The 17,079-nt window shown below is 42.5% G+C and overlaps 1 protein-coding gene across 5 annotated transcripts in view; it reads left to right on the top strand.

Moving 5' to 3' along the window:
• Positions 1-17,079, top strand: part of USP34 (ubiquitin specific peptidase 34) — a 133,421-nt gene that overhangs the window by 101,310 nt on the left and 15,032 nt on the right. For all 5 annotated transcript variants that reach the window (XM_044429321.1, XM_044429320.1, XM_044429323.1 and 2 more), the window contains 13 exons: positions 384-449; positions 1,692-1,772; positions 4,249-4,334; positions 4,744-4,912; positions 5,137-5,211; positions 6,167-6,318; positions 8,284-8,332; positions 8,417-8,521; positions 8,628-8,672; positions 10,204-10,308; positions 12,312-12,459; positions 12,879-13,513; positions 14,527-14,684. In XM_044429321.1, the coding sequence (XP_044285256.1) occupies positions 384-449; positions 1,692-1,772; positions 4,249-4,334; positions 4,744-4,912; positions 5,137-5,211; positions 6,167-6,318; positions 8,284-8,332; positions 8,417-8,521; positions 8,628-8,672; positions 10,204-10,308; positions 12,312-12,459; positions 12,879-13,513; positions 14,527-14,684 (1,874 nt within the window). The remainder of the gene's footprint in view (positions 1-383; positions 450-1,691; positions 1,773-4,248; positions 4,335-4,743; positions 4,913-5,136; positions 5,212-6,166; positions 6,319-8,283; positions 8,333-8,416; positions 8,522-8,627; positions 8,673-10,203; positions 10,309-12,311; positions 12,460-12,878; positions 13,514-14,526; positions 14,685-17,079) is intronic.

Below are 17,079 nucleotides of genomic sequence, written 5' to 3'. Positions count from 1 at the left end.
GGCTTTATGTAGAAATAGTATGAGCAAAGGTTGCTTTTATGTACACTGTCCCCTACCCAGGGCAGGGTCATTTTCACTGCAGACTTCCTTAAACTAAATCCACATTTGTTTTTAGACCACATTGATCAATAGGCAAATCAAAAACAATACTTAATGGTGTCTTTGGGCCACAAAGTCCCGTATACTTCCAGCGTGTGAAACATACTATTTAATTAAAAGCAAAAACTGGGTTGCTAGCCCATTTTGGGAAGAAGTGGATGGATTCTATTAAGAGTTCACTGTTGCATTGTATCTGATTTTTTAAAATGCATATGCTAAGCTTAGTCTGTGTAGTTGAGCAATAACAATTTTATGCTTCGGTTGGAATTTTCTGCCCTCTTCAGCCCACAATGCTTCAGTGGATTGAGCTGTTAACCAAGCAGTTTAACAACAGCCAAGCTGCTTGTGAGGTAAGGCAAAAATGACATGTTCATAGGCAGAATAACCTCTTTTTGTACTGCAAAGGACAGCATCATAGGATAAATGTGTGGCTTTGTAGTTGGAAGCAGGGCGAAAATGTTCATTTAAATTGTAAAAATTGAGGGGGAGGGATAGTGCTTCTGGGTGCTTAGGCATGGTCAAGCTTAGATATTTGTCAAACTGAAAGGGACTGTTTTTAGGATTCCATATTTGTAGGCACAGTCCCCTGAAACTGAGATTTTTATATAATAGGACAGCATATAAAAGCTTTTAATAAATAAATAAACTCCTTGAACAATTATTTTTATTGTAGCTAGCCTTCAGGAGATAGATATGATAGATTCAGAGAGAGAGCGCGCGCTCCTAAACTTATTTATTTGAAGCATACCCTATCTCTTCAGAGTGCAAGGCAGTGTTCAGAAACAACTGGGCATTTATCTATATTACTTGGTGGAAGATGCTTTTCTTGTCATATGATAGGTTCAGAAAAGCAGGGAAGATGTTTGGTAATCATGTGGATGAGACAAAACATCTGTATGAAAGAAGGGTAGCATTTTTAACAGTTTTGCACAGAAAGTGCTGACAAGTCATGTGCTTGTTAGCACGCTATTGTATATCTTGTTTATTTCCTTTAGCTTTTTGCCATCATTTCCACTTTTCTGGCCCAGGACAGAAACCTTAAGGTGGTCTGTGTAATACGGATAGGAGTATATCAGAAGCAAAGAGGAACAGCAGACAGAGTGTGTTGCGCAAAGATCCCTGCTGAACCTATTTAGACTTTGCATCTGGAGCCCGTATCGATGACCTGGAGCCCGTATCGATGACCTGGAGCCCTTGGCCACTCCCTGAGCCCCTTGATACCCTACCCAGTTCACCTAGCGGTCAATGGGGATCTTTACTAAAATAATCCCCCCTGCAGCTTCCTCATCCAGATGAGTAATGGAGACTTCCGCACTGGAAGATACAGCCCAGCTCCTTTTTTCCTTCCTCTGCTATAAAATTTTTCTCCCATTTCAGAAAGGGCAAATAATTGCTGGTTCTTCTTTGTGGTCACTTATGGCCTTTTGTGCCAGCGCAGAGCCTATGCTGGATTATTATTATTTTATACATTGTTACATTACTGATACTAAAATATACTATGACTTTATCGAAGGATAGCAGAGCAGGAAACTGTTCCAGCTAGTGAAGAATGCAGAGTAAAGCATAATTTTTTATTTTTTTTATTTTGGCAGTGGTTTCTGGATCGAATGGCTGATGATGACTGGTGGCCTATGCAGATTCTAATAAAATGCCCCAATCAAATTGTGAGACAGGTAAAATAAATGGACTGTGGCCTGTGCCTTTTTTTTGAAAAAGTGTGTTTTCAGAGTTGTTAATGCTGTGTGTTGCCGGTGTTCTTTTCTTGCCTTGTTGGTGCAAAACCTTCTAGTTGGTCTAAACCTTCTAGTTGGTCTAAACCTTTTCTTTACATGCATGAGTAGACTGTTAAATTCTTGCACAGCCAACTAGGATTTAAACTCAAAACAGGCGATTGGAGTGCCCTCGGCCTCTGGGATGAACACTTCCAAAGCAGTGTAAATAAAAATGAAGCAATACAGTAAAGCTGCGTGGCAATGTAAATATATTTGCATGGTCTCAGATGCACCTGCCAAGCTGAAATTAACCTTTGCAATGAGGCCGTTAGACAAAGGAGGGCCCTGAACGCAAGTGGAACTGAGGGCTTTGATGAGGCTACAGAGTAAAGCTGAATATGGGCAGTACCTTGGTGAGTGGTGGAGGCAGTCATCCAACAGCTGGATGCGAACAGCAGTAGATAGATGAAACTTGCCAACCCAAGAGCTGTACTCACAGCTCCTGAGAACTGGCCAGCTGCAAAATGCAGAGGAGCAGTGAAATTTGAGGTGACATTTTGGATGAAGGAAGGAAGGCTTCTGACTGTTAGGCACAGTTTTGTGCATGGTTAGACACAAAAATGTCCCTTAATTCCTAGCATTTGCCATGCTGACTGGAAAGTTCTGGGAGTTGTGGGGGAGGGGAGTTCTGCCTGAACAGACGTAGAATTGTGTACTTAACTGGGTTTTTCTGTTAATTTTTCTGTTAACATTGGAATATGGGGGTGGTTATGTAATAATTGATGCTTCTGCTTTTACAGCACTTAATAACAGCAGATTAAAGCACACAAAACAGAAACCAGTGTTTGTTCTCTGCTCAGCCCTTTTATGTTGTTTTTACTTAATATTCAACCCAAAGAAGGGTTCTGGGGCACTCAGAAACTTAACCCTCTTCTTTTTATCACTTCAGCTAGTCCTAAAAAGCATATTGTTTATGTCTCAGATGTTTAGGGAGTAGCTAATTTTGCTTTATTGGGCTTCCTAAAAAGACTGTTGAGACAATGCTAACCCACTTCTGTTAAAACAATTTAAGATATCTTATGAAATGCAAACACCACATGTTTAATTATGAATAATTAAGGATTTAAAAATATAAATAAATAAAAAGTACTAATTGCACTAAAGGGAAGATAGGGTTTGCAAACAAGTGTACAATGCATTCTTTATAACTGACATTTAAAAAATGGTCATATTGGCCTGGATGGTAACCAAAGAAAAAATGTTGAATCAAAGCCCTCTCACTTAGACCATTTTTTCAGTAAGGATAAGTGTGAGATTGCAATATTTCAGGTCAAAAGTGTGCTTAAAATATTGCTTCTCAGTTTATGAGCAAAACATTGTGTAAGGGATGCACAACCAAAAGCTTGATACACAAATGCCTAGGGGGAAAATCACAGACTTAGTTTTAATTAGCAAATTTTGAGTGATGAGTTGCTATAAAGATGTAATTCAAAATTGATCACAGTTGGCCTGAAAGTTATTCATATAAGTCTTTTGTGTATGTTCTAAATTTTCAGGAGTCTGCAGTAACAATAAGAGAAATAAAACTGTGAGGTCTAATTGATGATATACTGGATAATGTTAAACATGCAGTAATTTATGAGCAAACAAGGGATAAATATGTGCTGATTTTAGAATGCAAAGAGCTTAATAGTAGAAGTTAACCAGGCCTGCATATCTGTCACCTGAATAACTTGTCAGTATTTAATATGGAACATGGTTCCTAGAATGAGATCTCTCCTAAGGGCTAGATGTTTAAGCACAAGAATGTATAGGACATTCTAATTTCATAATCCTGTTAAGACTTATTCTTTAACAGCACTGTTAAAAAAAGCTTTTGTCATTTTATGCAATTTATATATTAATGTAATGCTTCAAGTTTATTTTTAATAAAAATAAAAATGGATCAGAATTATTTTTCTTTACTAAACCTTGTTAGTAAACCAAAATTGAATCCATCTTAATCAGTTTTGGTACACACTTACCTGAAGTGTATTAATCGGCTGTGAACAATTAACTAGCAACGAGGGACTTCCTAAACACAGAAACAGTTGTCTGAAAATACAAAGGCCCAAATCTGTAACCGCTTACCATGACTTTTGGATTTCCTTTCCTAATAGAGTGACATGGCAGTTTGCGATGATTTGTGTATACTCATTGCATTTATGCTTCATACATTTAGGACTTCTTTCAGACATCTTAGATATGCATCTAAAACATGAAATGCATGCATTAACCCTCAGATACATAACATGGAAATAAGACAATAGTACTTTCATGACAACTCATGACTGAACTTTTGAACCAAATAGACTGAGAGCACTATTTTTGAGGACCTGTTAAAATGCACATTGAGGTAACCCCAGACAAAGCAAGCCTCTGGCTCTTTATTTTACAGATGTTCCAGCGCTTGTGTATTCATGTAATACAACGGCTGAGGCCAGTCCATGCTCATCTTTATCTGCAGCCAGGAATAGAAGACTGGTAAAATAATAGAAATTAATTCCTTTTCTTATTTCAAATATTGTTAAGTCTTGGTTCATAGTGCTATGCTATTATTTGAACGGCTTAAAACAAGTAGATGTTACACTCACTGTCTCAAGTTCTCTGTTACTCAGTGAATTTTGTTTTTGATGTAGTTTGTTGTCACCCTTTTTGTCTGCTATCCATTGTTCTGGGGGCAGGGTCGTTTGCGTTTTACTCGGAAGGAAGCCCCCTTACCCCAGGCAAATATGTGTAGGATTGCAGTGGTAGCGGTCACACATAGTATCCCACATAGTGCAGTGTGCAGAAACATGGGTTCTTTGAACACCTCTTGTGATTAGTCTGGAATTGTTTTGCCTGCAGCAACTTTAATATACAATGAATGATGCAAATTGAAATGTATTTTCAGTTCGGATGACATGGATGGCCCTGTGGAAGATATTGGTAGTCGCTCGTGTGTAACTCGCTTTGTGAAGACTCTGTTGTCAATTATGGAGCATGGTGTTAAACCTCACAGTAAACATCTCACAGAATACTTTGCCTTTCTTTATGAATTTGCCAAAATGGGAGAAGAGGAGGTGAGTGTAGTTCTGGTTGCTTCAGTTCTGCAGCTTGTATTGGGAAATGGTTATATGTTACCTTGTTCTTCTAATTGCTGCGGCTGTTGCTGCTGTTTCTTGTATTCGTGGTTAACTTTTGTTCTTGCATTTCTGTGTTTACTGTAAAGCCACCCTGAGAGAAAAAAAAGCAAGTAATAAACAAGCCCTGTTGTTCACACATTCTAATGTTCAACTGTTTCCAGAGCCAGTTCTTGCTTTCACTGCAAGCAATATCAACGATGGTCCATTTCTACATGGGAACCAAAGGACCAGAAAATGTAAGTCTGTAACAGCCTTGTATCAAAATGTTTGTTTTCCCTTTTAGAGCAAATCATGTTATGTTAAAATGATTGAGATTGCTTTGCTAATTGAAATATTTTTTAAAAGGCACACACAGTGGTTTGGGGGTATCCAGGGGGGTCCTTCGTACGTTTTTAAAAAGAAGAAGCAAATTTACTGGATGGACAGTTCCGCATCACTTGGGAAAAGAGTGTACGGGGTACCCACTCCATTCATGTGAGAAAATGGTTTAGTCCCAAAATGTCTGGCCAATATCCCTTATAGACTGGCTGTGCATTTTAGCACACTGCTCAGAATCCTTAACACGTGCAGGTTCTGTGACGCACATGCATGATTGCTTGGTACGCACATATATGTGGAAAGCATTCTCTGACAGCAGAAAATCTGCAAAGCATTGTGTTGGATCCAATGCTGACCAGCTGCCAGCAGAAAGAGCTCTCCTTGCATGCACATTAAATTGGAGATCCACCAGAGCAGATCTGAGTTGGGTTTGAGGGACCACAGAGGGGAGTGGAGGAGAGGGTGAGGGAGTCCACTTGACATTGGCTCCGAATGTCAGTTTTGCATATTTCAGATGTGTAAGGGTGTTTCAAGTCTTTCCTTAAACACTTCTGTGCCCTTTTTGTTCATTCTTTTTGCAGAGTAGCTCAGTGTATTGTTTATTTTACTTAACATTTACAGTTTGTTCTTTCTTAATTTCCAAGTTTTCATGAAGGTGATCTCAGTAGTATTATTCCTGTAAGTCAGTATTATTATCCCCATTCTGCTGGAGACATCAGGGCTGAAGGAGCAGGGTTTGTCTAAACGGACACGGGGATGTGTAGTTACAAAGTTAAATATTTTAGCAAGTGTAGGCAGAACTCTTGCTGGAGACTTTGGGCAAAAAGGTGTGCAGTTAAAATTATGGGGGGTTTTCCTCTGATTTGTCCTCAGCCACAAGTTGAAGTTTTATCAGAAGAGGAAGGAGAGGAGGAGGAGGAGGAGGAAGACATTCTTTCTTTAGCAGAAGAAAAATATAGGCCTGCTGCGCTTGAAAAGATGATAGCTTTGATAGCTCTCCTGGTTGAACAATCTCGCTCAGAGAGGTAAGGAGCATTTCCACATGCACCCTCCCTCCCTCCCTCAGAGTTCATATGATATGGCAAGCCACCAGGCTTTTCACTCAGAAGGCTTAATGTGCTGTCCCAGCTCAGTCACACTTTCCTGGGAATGGGTTATGAGCCCATCTGCAGCACTTTTGGCTGTTGGAGGCTCCCTGTGGGCTCTTAATCCTTGCCCTGCCCCTGGCCCTGCTGATCCCAGCAGGAAAGGGTTGCCTCCAAGCAAGTCCTCTGTGCCCAGATAGGCAGCATCCTATGGCTCTGGGATGAGCCATGTTCTGCTTGGGCTTTTGTAGAAGGCAGCATGGGCGGGCAGCTGCAGAGCTGACTGGGGAACAAGCCACATTCTGCTCAGCCTCTTCTAGAGAACGTGAAACAGAATGCACCTCCTCCCATCTGGTGCTGCTGCCGATCTTGGGAGAGAGAAGTCACTTGTGAGCACCCCTGTCTGCCTGCCTCAGCAGTGGTGGCTCTGGGTGGGAGGGCACTGTGTTCAGCTGACATGTAACAGCCCATGAATTTTACTCATAAGTCAGGGTGATGGTTGTCAGTGATCCCTGCTCCCCACCTTTCCCCCCAGGATACCTGCAGGAGGACTGTGGTGGTAAGAGCAGGAAGAAGCTGCCTCAGGACCAGCCCTGTGCCCAGTTGTTTGCTAGGCACATTGGGGGTGCCAGGCTGACTAGCTGCCCAGGATGGCTTATTAACTGCTCTAGTTTAAAGAGTCATGTGAATCCTGTCTCTGACACTGCTCACTTTGTTTTAGAGTGGCTCATGCAAGCCAGTCTTCTTTCCTTGCATTTGATGCAAGATGCAACCACACTGTGGGTGGATGGCCACTATTTTCTACTTCCCTGAGTCGTGCCCTGCATGCAGTGAGCTGAGCTGCCCAGTAGCGGGTCCAGGCACTCTTGCAAGCTGTACGAAAAGTAGTCAAGAGGCCCTGTATGTGAAGCTGGGGAAGTGATGGCCTCTTTCTCCTTGTTTTTGATCCAGTGGCTGGCTAGCTGTTTAGCAATGGAACTCTGTTCGTAGGATTCTCTTCACATGTTATGGAAGCGATGAAACGGGAGACCAAAGCAGGGCTTGGGAGCCACATACAGCTCTTTGTGTTGATTTTGAGGCTCGCTGCTGGGGCTTTTTTAATTGTGTGCTTGTGCACACACTCTTTGTCTTGGATGATGTCTTAGGCATCTCTACCAAACTATCAGTGGCTGGTAATCATTGCAATGGGTCTATCTAAACCAGTGCAGGCTCAGTGGCTCCAGTAATCATATTTACCCTCAATGGAGAGGTCATAGTCCAGAGGTAGAACATATGCTTCACATTCAGAAGGGTCCAGGTTTAATCCTTGGCATCTCTGGGTAGGGCCAGGAAAGGCTCTTGTTTGAAACCACTGGCAGACCACATCAACTTTTTTTTTGTCCTTCTGTAAGGTGTCCAGAGATCCAGTTTGGGTATAGATGTGATAAAAATGTTTTAAATGAATAAATAAAACAATACTTAGTTAGCTGGAATGGCCCAACAAGTGGTCATTTTCCACATAAAGCAGATTCCAAACTTAATATTATATGTATTCCTCCCCATTCTGACCCCTCTGTTTTAGCCTGGTGATGCTTCTTGACTAACAAGGAGAGAGGTACTGGTTGGAGGGCCTTCCCTTTCTCAGCATTCCAGATTTCAGAGGCAATCTGTCTGACGCTGATGTTTGTGTCTCTGGCACCACTCAAAAAGAGAAATATTTATTTACCTGTAGTCCATGAGTCCATATGTTTTCATACTCTTTTCGAGTCTTCTCACTTTGAACCAGTATATGCTTGTTGCCATGTTTCAGGACACGGCCAGAATAAAACCAACTCTTACAGGAAAGCAACTCTCCTCTTGTTTTTAGTTAAGTTCTTTTTTCTTTTCTTTTTTAGTCAGTTGATCCCATTTTTGTGTATGTTTTAGGCACTTGACTTTATCCCAAAACGACATGGCAGCATTAACAGGAGGCAAGGTAATACATCTGGATATTAAACAACTGTTTTCAAGCCCCCCTTTAAAAATGTCTGTGGTAGTAACACCTTTGAATTTGTTCCAGGGCTTTCCTTTCTTGTTTCAACATATCCGTGATGGAATCAACATCAGGCAGACTTGCAATCTCATTTTTAGCCTTTGTCGGTACAATAACAGACTTGCAGAACATGTAAGTATCAGCTGCTGTCATATCAGTTCATTTTAGGAGCTTCATTGGAAAAGTTGCTTGGAGTTGCATGTTTAAATAGATCTAAGTTTATCTTTCTGTCTTGCAGATAGTATCCATGCTTTTCACATCAATAGCCAAGTTGACTCCTGAGGTATGTAAGAGCAGGCTACTACAATCTTTCAAAATGCTTGTTGCTCTTCTTCAAAATTAGTAGAACTGTTCCCTGTCCCTAACAGAACGATTTCACACAGACCACGTTTTGCTTCATAGTCCCATCTTGTGAGCTACTGCATCCTTTTCCTGGCACAGAAATGCACAATTGGTGCCTTTGCACAGCGGTGGTTGTTCTTGCCCTGGAATCAGAACCCAGCCTAACGCAGTGCTTTCACACACGTACAGAGCCATATCTTGGCTGAAGGGAAGCTCTGCCATGCCAAGGCGCTGGTCAGGTGGTAGGGGATCTTGGAAAGGTCCACTCTGCCTAGTCTTACCAGTCAAACAGGTTCAAGAACATCTGAAGTGGTGCTTCAGCCTCCCCACTCCAACTTCTTGATCAGCAGCCTCTATTTGCCCACGCTTCTATAGTGCTCCTGCCTGCTGCTAACCCAGTGCCAGAGGAAATCCAGCTGTACATGCAAGACCAGTGGCATATGGTCTCCTTTTGGTCTGGTGCCACGAGCTTTAGTATCTAGCATTGTTCGCTAAGTTGGGTGATCCTAGAAGTGAGCTGTTATTTTTGCTTCTGGCCAGGATCCAGTAAACCACATTGAGCTAGCCCAAGGGCTTTCGCTTAACCGCTGGGGTTTTCACCTCTTTGAGCAGCAAGTCTCCATGCCATGCTGTCTGTTGCTTTTGTATCTTTGTTTCAAAAGTTTTTTTTTTTTTTTTTTGCCATGCAGCAGGGTGAGGTGCTCAGAAAGACAACTCCAGAATACCCTTGGGTGGGTATATGTTACACTGTTTGTTGCACTTCTAAAAGGCTCTGGCATCTCCAGATAAAAGGAACCAGTAGCAGATGATAGGAAGGATTCTTCTCTGGAGAGCCATGGCCAGTAGGAGTGGATAGAAATAGGCTGTAAGGCTGCCTCTGAAGGCCAAGGTTTCACCAAGTCAAGAAATGGAATCCAGAATGGGAATGCAGCAACTGGGACATTTCCTGATCTTACACTCTTCTCGTATAATAGCTGGCTACTGTTCCCTCCTGTAGGAAAATTTGCTCAGGGGATAGTCCAGGCGCCACCAGTGAGGACTGTCTGAAGGACAGTGTGCCCTTGTGTGCAGAAAATCTGTGTGCCTCCTTTGTCATCCTTTGTGAAGTCTCTGCATGTACGCGCACTAATCGCCATCATGCTGTGTATACATGATGAGCTGCATTTGATTGTCCTTGTGCCGTCTGTGCAAGTATACAACTGTTTGTAATTGAAGGACAATTTGATGGATTTATGGGATAAGGGCTCAGCTAAGGGCCACTGTAGGAGCTGCTTACATCCTTTCTTAATTCTCAAGATGTTTTGAACCAGCAGAATATAAATATCAGCTACATAAATGCACATAAATCATTCACAAAATAAAATGAATCATGGGTTAAAAATTGTTCTTCAAGGCCTGTCTGTGCTTTCCTCATGAGATGTATATTCACCACTTCAACTCTTTTTTGTTTTGTTTTGTTTTACATATTGCAGGCTGCCAATCCTTTTTTCAAGTTGTTGACCATGCTTATGGAGTTTGCTGGTGGACCTCCAGGAATGCCACCTTTTGCTTCTTACATTCTCCAGAGGATATGGGAGGTAAAGTGTGCAGAGCTCACACTGTGACTTAGAGACTCTGCCCTTGATCCTATCTCTCCACTGTGGAGAGATAATAGCTGTCAAGGAAATATTTATCCTGCAAACTTGGCTAGGCTCAATTGTTAAGCTTCCTCTACTGCTTAGGAACTAGCTGGAAGAAGCAGCTCTTGCCTTTGGCAGACAATCTAATATACTTCGATAGACACTTCCAATATCACAGTAGACAGGACTAAGAAAAGCTAATTGGTTGATTCACCCATTGAGCTTTCTTCTCTGTTACACTAAATCATATTTAAAAGCTTAGTTAGCATGTGAAAAAGCAACTAAGATGTTAGAGTTTTCCAGTACAGCAGTGCCACTTCAGTGTTCATATAGGGAATTCTTGCTTTAACACACATTATTTCCTGTGGAGAAAACTGAGGTGGCATAGTTTCACAGGAGAACTCTGCCACCTAGCCAATGAGGAATTTGAGTAAGGCCTTTTTCATTTCATTTATTTTCAAGTTTATATGCCACTCAATAGCCCAACAGGACTTTCACTTACTGTCCTCTTGGCAAAATTCCTTAGCATATGGAAAGCAAGCTACATGACTGTGGAGTTCAGAAACACAGGCTTAGATCCAGGCTAAGCTATTTAAACTTTGATCTCATTAGAATCAATGGGATAGGTTAGTCATGACTTAATGCCCATTGATTTCATCCAGTTTAATCTGAAGCGAGTCCACAATCATTAGTGCAAGATTCCCTTTCTGGGGAAGGAGATCAGAAGTCTGATAAAATTTGAAGCTTTGCCAGCAAATTTAAGAAGAAAGTTGGATAGCTTCAAAGTCAGAAAAAGTTTACTGAATAAAGACTTCTGGCCAAATAGTGCATTATCTTGGTTTGGGATAAGTAAAGCCTACCTGTATTGCATTCTGATTGAGTTGCCCATTCCAAAGCAAGTATTGGCATAATATTTGGAAAGGATAGTTCACCAGTGTGCACATTTCTGAGAGTGTCTCTACCGGACAGGAAAAAAGGGCATGACCCCTTAGCCCTGTTGTGAACTGCTCAGAGAGTTTTGGCTATTGAGTAGTGTAGAAATATAATAAATAGTTAAATAGCAGAAGAGCAACTATGAGGAAGGAAAGCCACAGGATCTTATATCATTTTTGTGGAATGGATCTTGTTTGTGTCTCGAAGGTGAAACAGCTCTAAATAATTTGCCTTGGTGGAGCAGAGAACTTTAAGCATTGTCTTGAAAAGAGAAGAAAAGCTTCTTGAGATTCAGTGAACTTCAAAGCTTTAAAAAAATCAGCATTCTACCCTTGTAGCTGCAAGTGAGTGTGAGATACCTGCTAACATTGCAAAGGATCAGTTGGGAGCTGAATATCATTTCCAGTGGTTGGGGCAGGGCTTCAGGGATCTGCCTAGCTTCTTGTTCCTTCCCATAGCTAGCAAAACTAGAATACATTGTGTAGTGGAGCAAAAAAATGGCCAAGTGAAATAGTACATTTCTGTACTGCCCAATAGTTGAAGTTCTGCGCAGTTCACAAAATAAAAATACGCTATTTATTTAATGTATATAATTATATAGGCACAGGACCCAGCTCTTTCTTGGCATAGAATTTGGAAATCCTGGGTACAGAATGATTTTTAAAGAGCATATATGTTCCAAGATGTATCTCTTCTACACCCATTGTTTATTTTGTGGTCTTTCTGCACTCTTTTGGAATTATAGCATAAACATGGCTCTGGATAGATTTGTCCTTGCTATTTGACACATATCAGAGTTCTTACCTAGAAAAGCATCATAGCTGCTAGGACAATTCATTTTATGGTAAAGTGTAATGGTAGGTTGGATGCCAAATGAGGAAGTAAGATCCATCAATTTAACAAATGTGTAAGACTTGTATGATGCTGACAATCTTCCGGATCGTTGGCATGTTCACTATGCATATAATGCCACTCCTTATTCATTTGTTCATCTTTTGGGTGATTTTATTCCATTTCCTCATTTTTAGGTGATTGAGTACAACCCTTCTCAGTGCCTGGATTGGCTAGCGGTGCAGACACCTCGAAATAAGCTTGCCCACAGCTGGGTGTTGCAGAACATGGAGAACTGGGTAGAACGCTTTCTGTTGGCTCATAACTACCCTAGAGTGAGAACTTGTAAGTTGTCAATTGGGAGAAAAATGGCCTTTGGGGGTTCTAATGTCTTCTGGATACTTCTGAAGATTTAATTATAGTTATAAATAAAAATGTGGAGTTTGCTGTTTTGCTTATTATATAGTATTTTGAGTGAATTAATTAGAAAAGTGGGCAAAAATATTTCCAAATATTAATTTCACCACTGCATGAAACTCTTTGGAAATAGAGGAGCAGGCATACTAGTACTGTTTCTGTCACTGAGCCTGCTGTCCATCTTGTGCTATCCGGCCATGTTCCTCTGTCCTCCTCTCAGAGAAATGTGGCAACAGGGGTGTAGCTTTATGCTTTTAAACAGAAAGCATTGTTCCATTTGAAAAGATCACGTGCTCAGCCTGGAAAGCCTTGGTTAACATGTTCACTCATGTGCTTATGCTTTGCAGCTGCAGCTTACCTTCTGGTCTCCCTTATTCCAAGCAACTCGTTCCGGCAGATGTTCCGATCCACCCGCTCCCTACACATCCCTACTCGAGATCTTCCTCTAAGTCCAGATACTACAGTGGTCCTTCACCAAGTCTATAACGTACTGCTTGGGCTGCTCTCACGAGCTAAGCTCTATGTTGATGCTGCTGTTCATGGGACTACAAAACTTGTGCCCTACTTCAGTTTTATGACCTACTGCTTGATCTCCAAAACGGAAAAACTGATGTTTTCTACCTACTTCATGGACTTGTGGAACCTTTTCCAGCCTAAGCTTTCTGAACCCGCCATCGCCACCAACCACAACAAGCAGGCCCTGCTCTCCTTCTGGTACAATGTCTGCGTTGACTGCCCTGAGAATGTGCGCCTTATCGTGCAGAATCCTGTGGTAACCAAGAACATTGCCTTCAATTACATTCTGGCAGATCATGATGATCAGGATGTGGTGCTCTTTAACCGCGGGATGCTGCCTGCCTACTATGGAATTCTGCGGCTGTGTTGTGAGCAGTCCCCCACATTCACCAGGCAGCTGGCTTCTCATCAGAACATACAGTGGGCTTTTAAGAATCTCACACCACACGCCAGCCAGTATCCAGGGGTAAGCCCACTCATGTGGAAGGGATGACAGGAAAACTGAGGACTGGCAGAGGTTGGCGACCTTATTATAAAGGGGCTGTTAAAAATTCTGGACTAGTCAGCAGTGGTTATGAAAGAGCTGTTCAGAGGAAAGTTAGCAGTCAAGCATCTACCTCCCCCAAACTGGAGCAGCAGCAATTGGAATTACATTCCGTGCCTCTGTGCTGATAAGCAGAGGCTGTTTGGTGGCACTTGGAAGGCATGGTTTGGCCCTGCACCTCTAGCTGCTGATACCTAATTCAGGGCACAGTTCAAGGGAGCTGCCTGAACTGGCAAATTAAAGGGAGGGTGGGAGGGGCATGGAGAGGATGCTCATCTCCTTACTCTTTTCGCCCTTCTAGCCAGCTACATAGGTAAACTCTAGCTGTGGCATTTCGGTAAGAAAGCAGACTGATGCACCACAACTATCCTCAGATCATGGCCTATCCAGGCTCCTCCCTCCCACACCGTGGAGCATCCTTCTCACCCTTTCTCCAAGTTGCTCTTTTGGCCTTAGAGACACAGCCAACGCAGTCCTTCCTGTGCTGCCTGCAGGGATAGGAAGGGAATTCTGGGAATCCAAGCCATCCTATGGTCTTCTAGATGCTATCTAGGGTCATAGAGTGCTCTGATAAAGATCATACAGAAATCAAAAAGCCTCTTAATCCTATAATGGTTACATTAAATCTCTCATTCTAGAGCACTTGCTTCTTTAATTTTGATTCACTTTTTCTTCACTTTTTAAAAAATGTTTGATTGCAGAGCTTGGGAAGGGATATCAAATACTAGGTATTTAGGAAAGGGTTAAGGCTCAAGAGCACATGAAACTGGATGCATGGCATCATGGCAGTAATGCTCTGGCTATGCAAACTTCCAAACTCGTTAGGTGTTCTCTTTGTAAGAGCATTTCCCTCTCTATTAACTAATGATCAGGAGCTGAGAATTTCTTCTAGTTTGTTTTGGTTTTGCTGTCTGATGTTTTTTCTGTTTGTTTAGGCAGTGGAAGAACTGTTTAACCTCATGCAACTGTTTGTAGCTCAGAGGCCAGATATGCGAGAGGAAGAACTGGAAGACATTAAACAATTTAAGAAAACTACCATTAGCTGTTATCTTCGATGCTTAGATGGGCGGTCATGCTGGACTACTTTAATAAGGTACTTCACTTTTGGAATATTGATGGGAAATAAATGTATGGTTCTAACAGTGTAAGCCCAGCTGTGTTCTAAGAGAGTCTTGTGCCCAGTTAAGTTTGTAAAGGTTTCCAAGCTTAGAATTTGAAATACTAGAATATATTTTTGACAACTGTTTGGGTAGTACTGTTGTTGTTTTAAATAAGCTGCCCTTATAAAGATAATTCGCATCTGGCCTGAAGGAGACAGCTTTTTGTGTGTGAGTAGCTCCTGCTGCCCAGGACAGGTGAGAAACCATCGACTTGGCCTTTCCTTGGGCACCAGCCTGTATGGCTCCTCCCAGCCAGCTAGTTCTTTGCCTGGAGCAGAGATGCTCCTACCTCTTCTTCTGGTCCTCCTTCCTTCTCTTCAGAATTGTATTTAGCACATCCTTTGGGTTATGCGACTACAATTTCACAAAGCCTACCTGATCTAGATTCAGATTACAACGAATCTTCCCTGCTATCTGGGCAGCTCAGCCCCCCCCCCCCCCCCCAGTCCTCCCAAGCCCCTTGCCGGGTCTGACTCCTTTCCTTCACATGAGGGTGGAAGATTGAAGCAGTTCCTTCACAAATGGGGATAGAGAGGACCATGCTCCCGAATCCTCAATGGTATACAACATGGCTCTCTCCTAGAGTTTCATTCCACCCTCAAGAACAGCATTCTTCCTTCCCCACTTCCTCAGTCTGCTTGCAGACTACTTCTGCTGGCAGCAGAAATTGCCCACCTCCAACAGATAGGGGCCACAGAACCTGTTCCACACCCGGAACCCTTCTCTTCCCACGTTCCAGCTGCTCCCACTTCTGTTCAAGGAGAGCAAAGACTTCCATAATACTCACAGTACCTTTTCGCCTCAGAGACCATGGTTCTCTCACATGCTTAAGCTGTCCAGACCCCTGGTTCTTTCTGTCCACACCCAGCCTTCTCATGCCAGGCCCTGTTTAGCTGCATATAGCTGCCTGTCTATTGAACGCCACGGCTTCCATTCCCTAGGCCATTCTACCAAGGTGCCAAGCACCATGCTATCCTCTAGAAGTTCATCCACCAATAGTATATATGAAACAACCTGGAGGACATTCATTCATTGGTACAAGAGGAAATACATATTTCACAAATAGCAGAATTCAGAAGTACTCCCCTTTGTACAGGTGGAGCCAGATATGAAACTCAAGGCACACACACTTTGCAGGTCAGTCACAGTGTTCACCCACACTTCAAACAGTTACTCCATCTCCTCTGTAGACATCCCTTGTTTCTTTTCATGGAACTTGCATACAGGCCTTTTTGTTCTACTTCGTGGTCTCCATGCAGTCACACCAACGGGCTTAAGGCAGAGCGCAAGGCCTCGATCAGAGAAAACTTCCAAAGCTTGGTGCCATGCAGTGGGCAGGAGCCCAGCCCGCCCCCATGCAGGCAGCATAAAAGGGGGGGCTTCTGCCCACTCCATGGCACCGAGCTTTGGAAGTTTTCTCTGAGCGAGGCCTTGCGCTCCGTGTTAAGCCTATTAGTGTGAATGCACGGATGACCACTCGAAGAACGACAGTTACAGGTAAGCAACCTGCCTTTCTCACTTTTCCAACTTCCACACCTCTTAGCACTATATCTGTATGTTTGTTCTCACTTAAAATTTTATTTTGGGTAGGGATAAACCAGCTTTCTCCATGAGGGACCACCTCTGTATATTCAGTAAGGATACTCTCATATGCTGGTTGGAGCCTTCATGCCCAAAATTTAAATGCTCTTTTTCACAGAAATCCAGAAATTGTTCTTCCTTCATTCTTCCCTATCCCTTCTCACCCCCCTGAGGAACTCAAATGTTCAAATTCTTTGGATACTTTCAGTGTGTGCCAGACCTGCTTTGAGGGGGGGCTCTCAATAATTACTTCATTGTCAAGAAAGGATCAGGAATTTTCTGGGGCTTTTGGAGCAAAGAGAAGAGCTGGAAATATGCCTTTGTACCCCGCTGCTTCTTTTTTTGAAATCCTACTTGAAAAATGGAGCTTTCCTTTGACAGCTGTCAAAGGCAACTACCCCAGTAAATGAGGTGTCTTGCACTTGTGGTAGAATCTTGGAAACAAATGCAAAACTGAAGACACCTTTAAGGCACATGCGTACCTAATCCACTCACCTCGAGGGTCTTCCTGTGAACAGATAAACACCACACTACTCCCTTTGGGCAAGTTAAGATCACTTGTGCCTTTGGTTACTTTTGCCAGCTGTCAGGTGTAACTGAAGGAGAAAATAGATTTGCTTGTTAACTTGACATCAGGCTTTTGCAACCTGAAGGGTGGAAAAGTTAAAGGAGGGAAGGCTAAAATTGCTGGCAATTGCAGCAGGTCCGTAAGTGCTGCATGAACAGTTCGGGATGGCTGGCACTGGC

This window comes from Varanus komodoensis, unplaced genomic scaffold, assembly GCF_004798865.1.
Source record: "Varanus komodoensis strain SLA01 unplaced genomic scaffold, ASM479886v1 scaffold2, whole genome shotgun sequence".
Classification (NCBI taxonomy): Eukaryota; Metazoa; Chordata; class Lepidosauria; order Squamata; family Varanidae; genus Varanus; species Varanus komodoensis.
The sequence above is the reverse complement of the archived record's forward strand: the minus strand, read 5'-3'. Positions and strand labels throughout refer to the sequence as shown.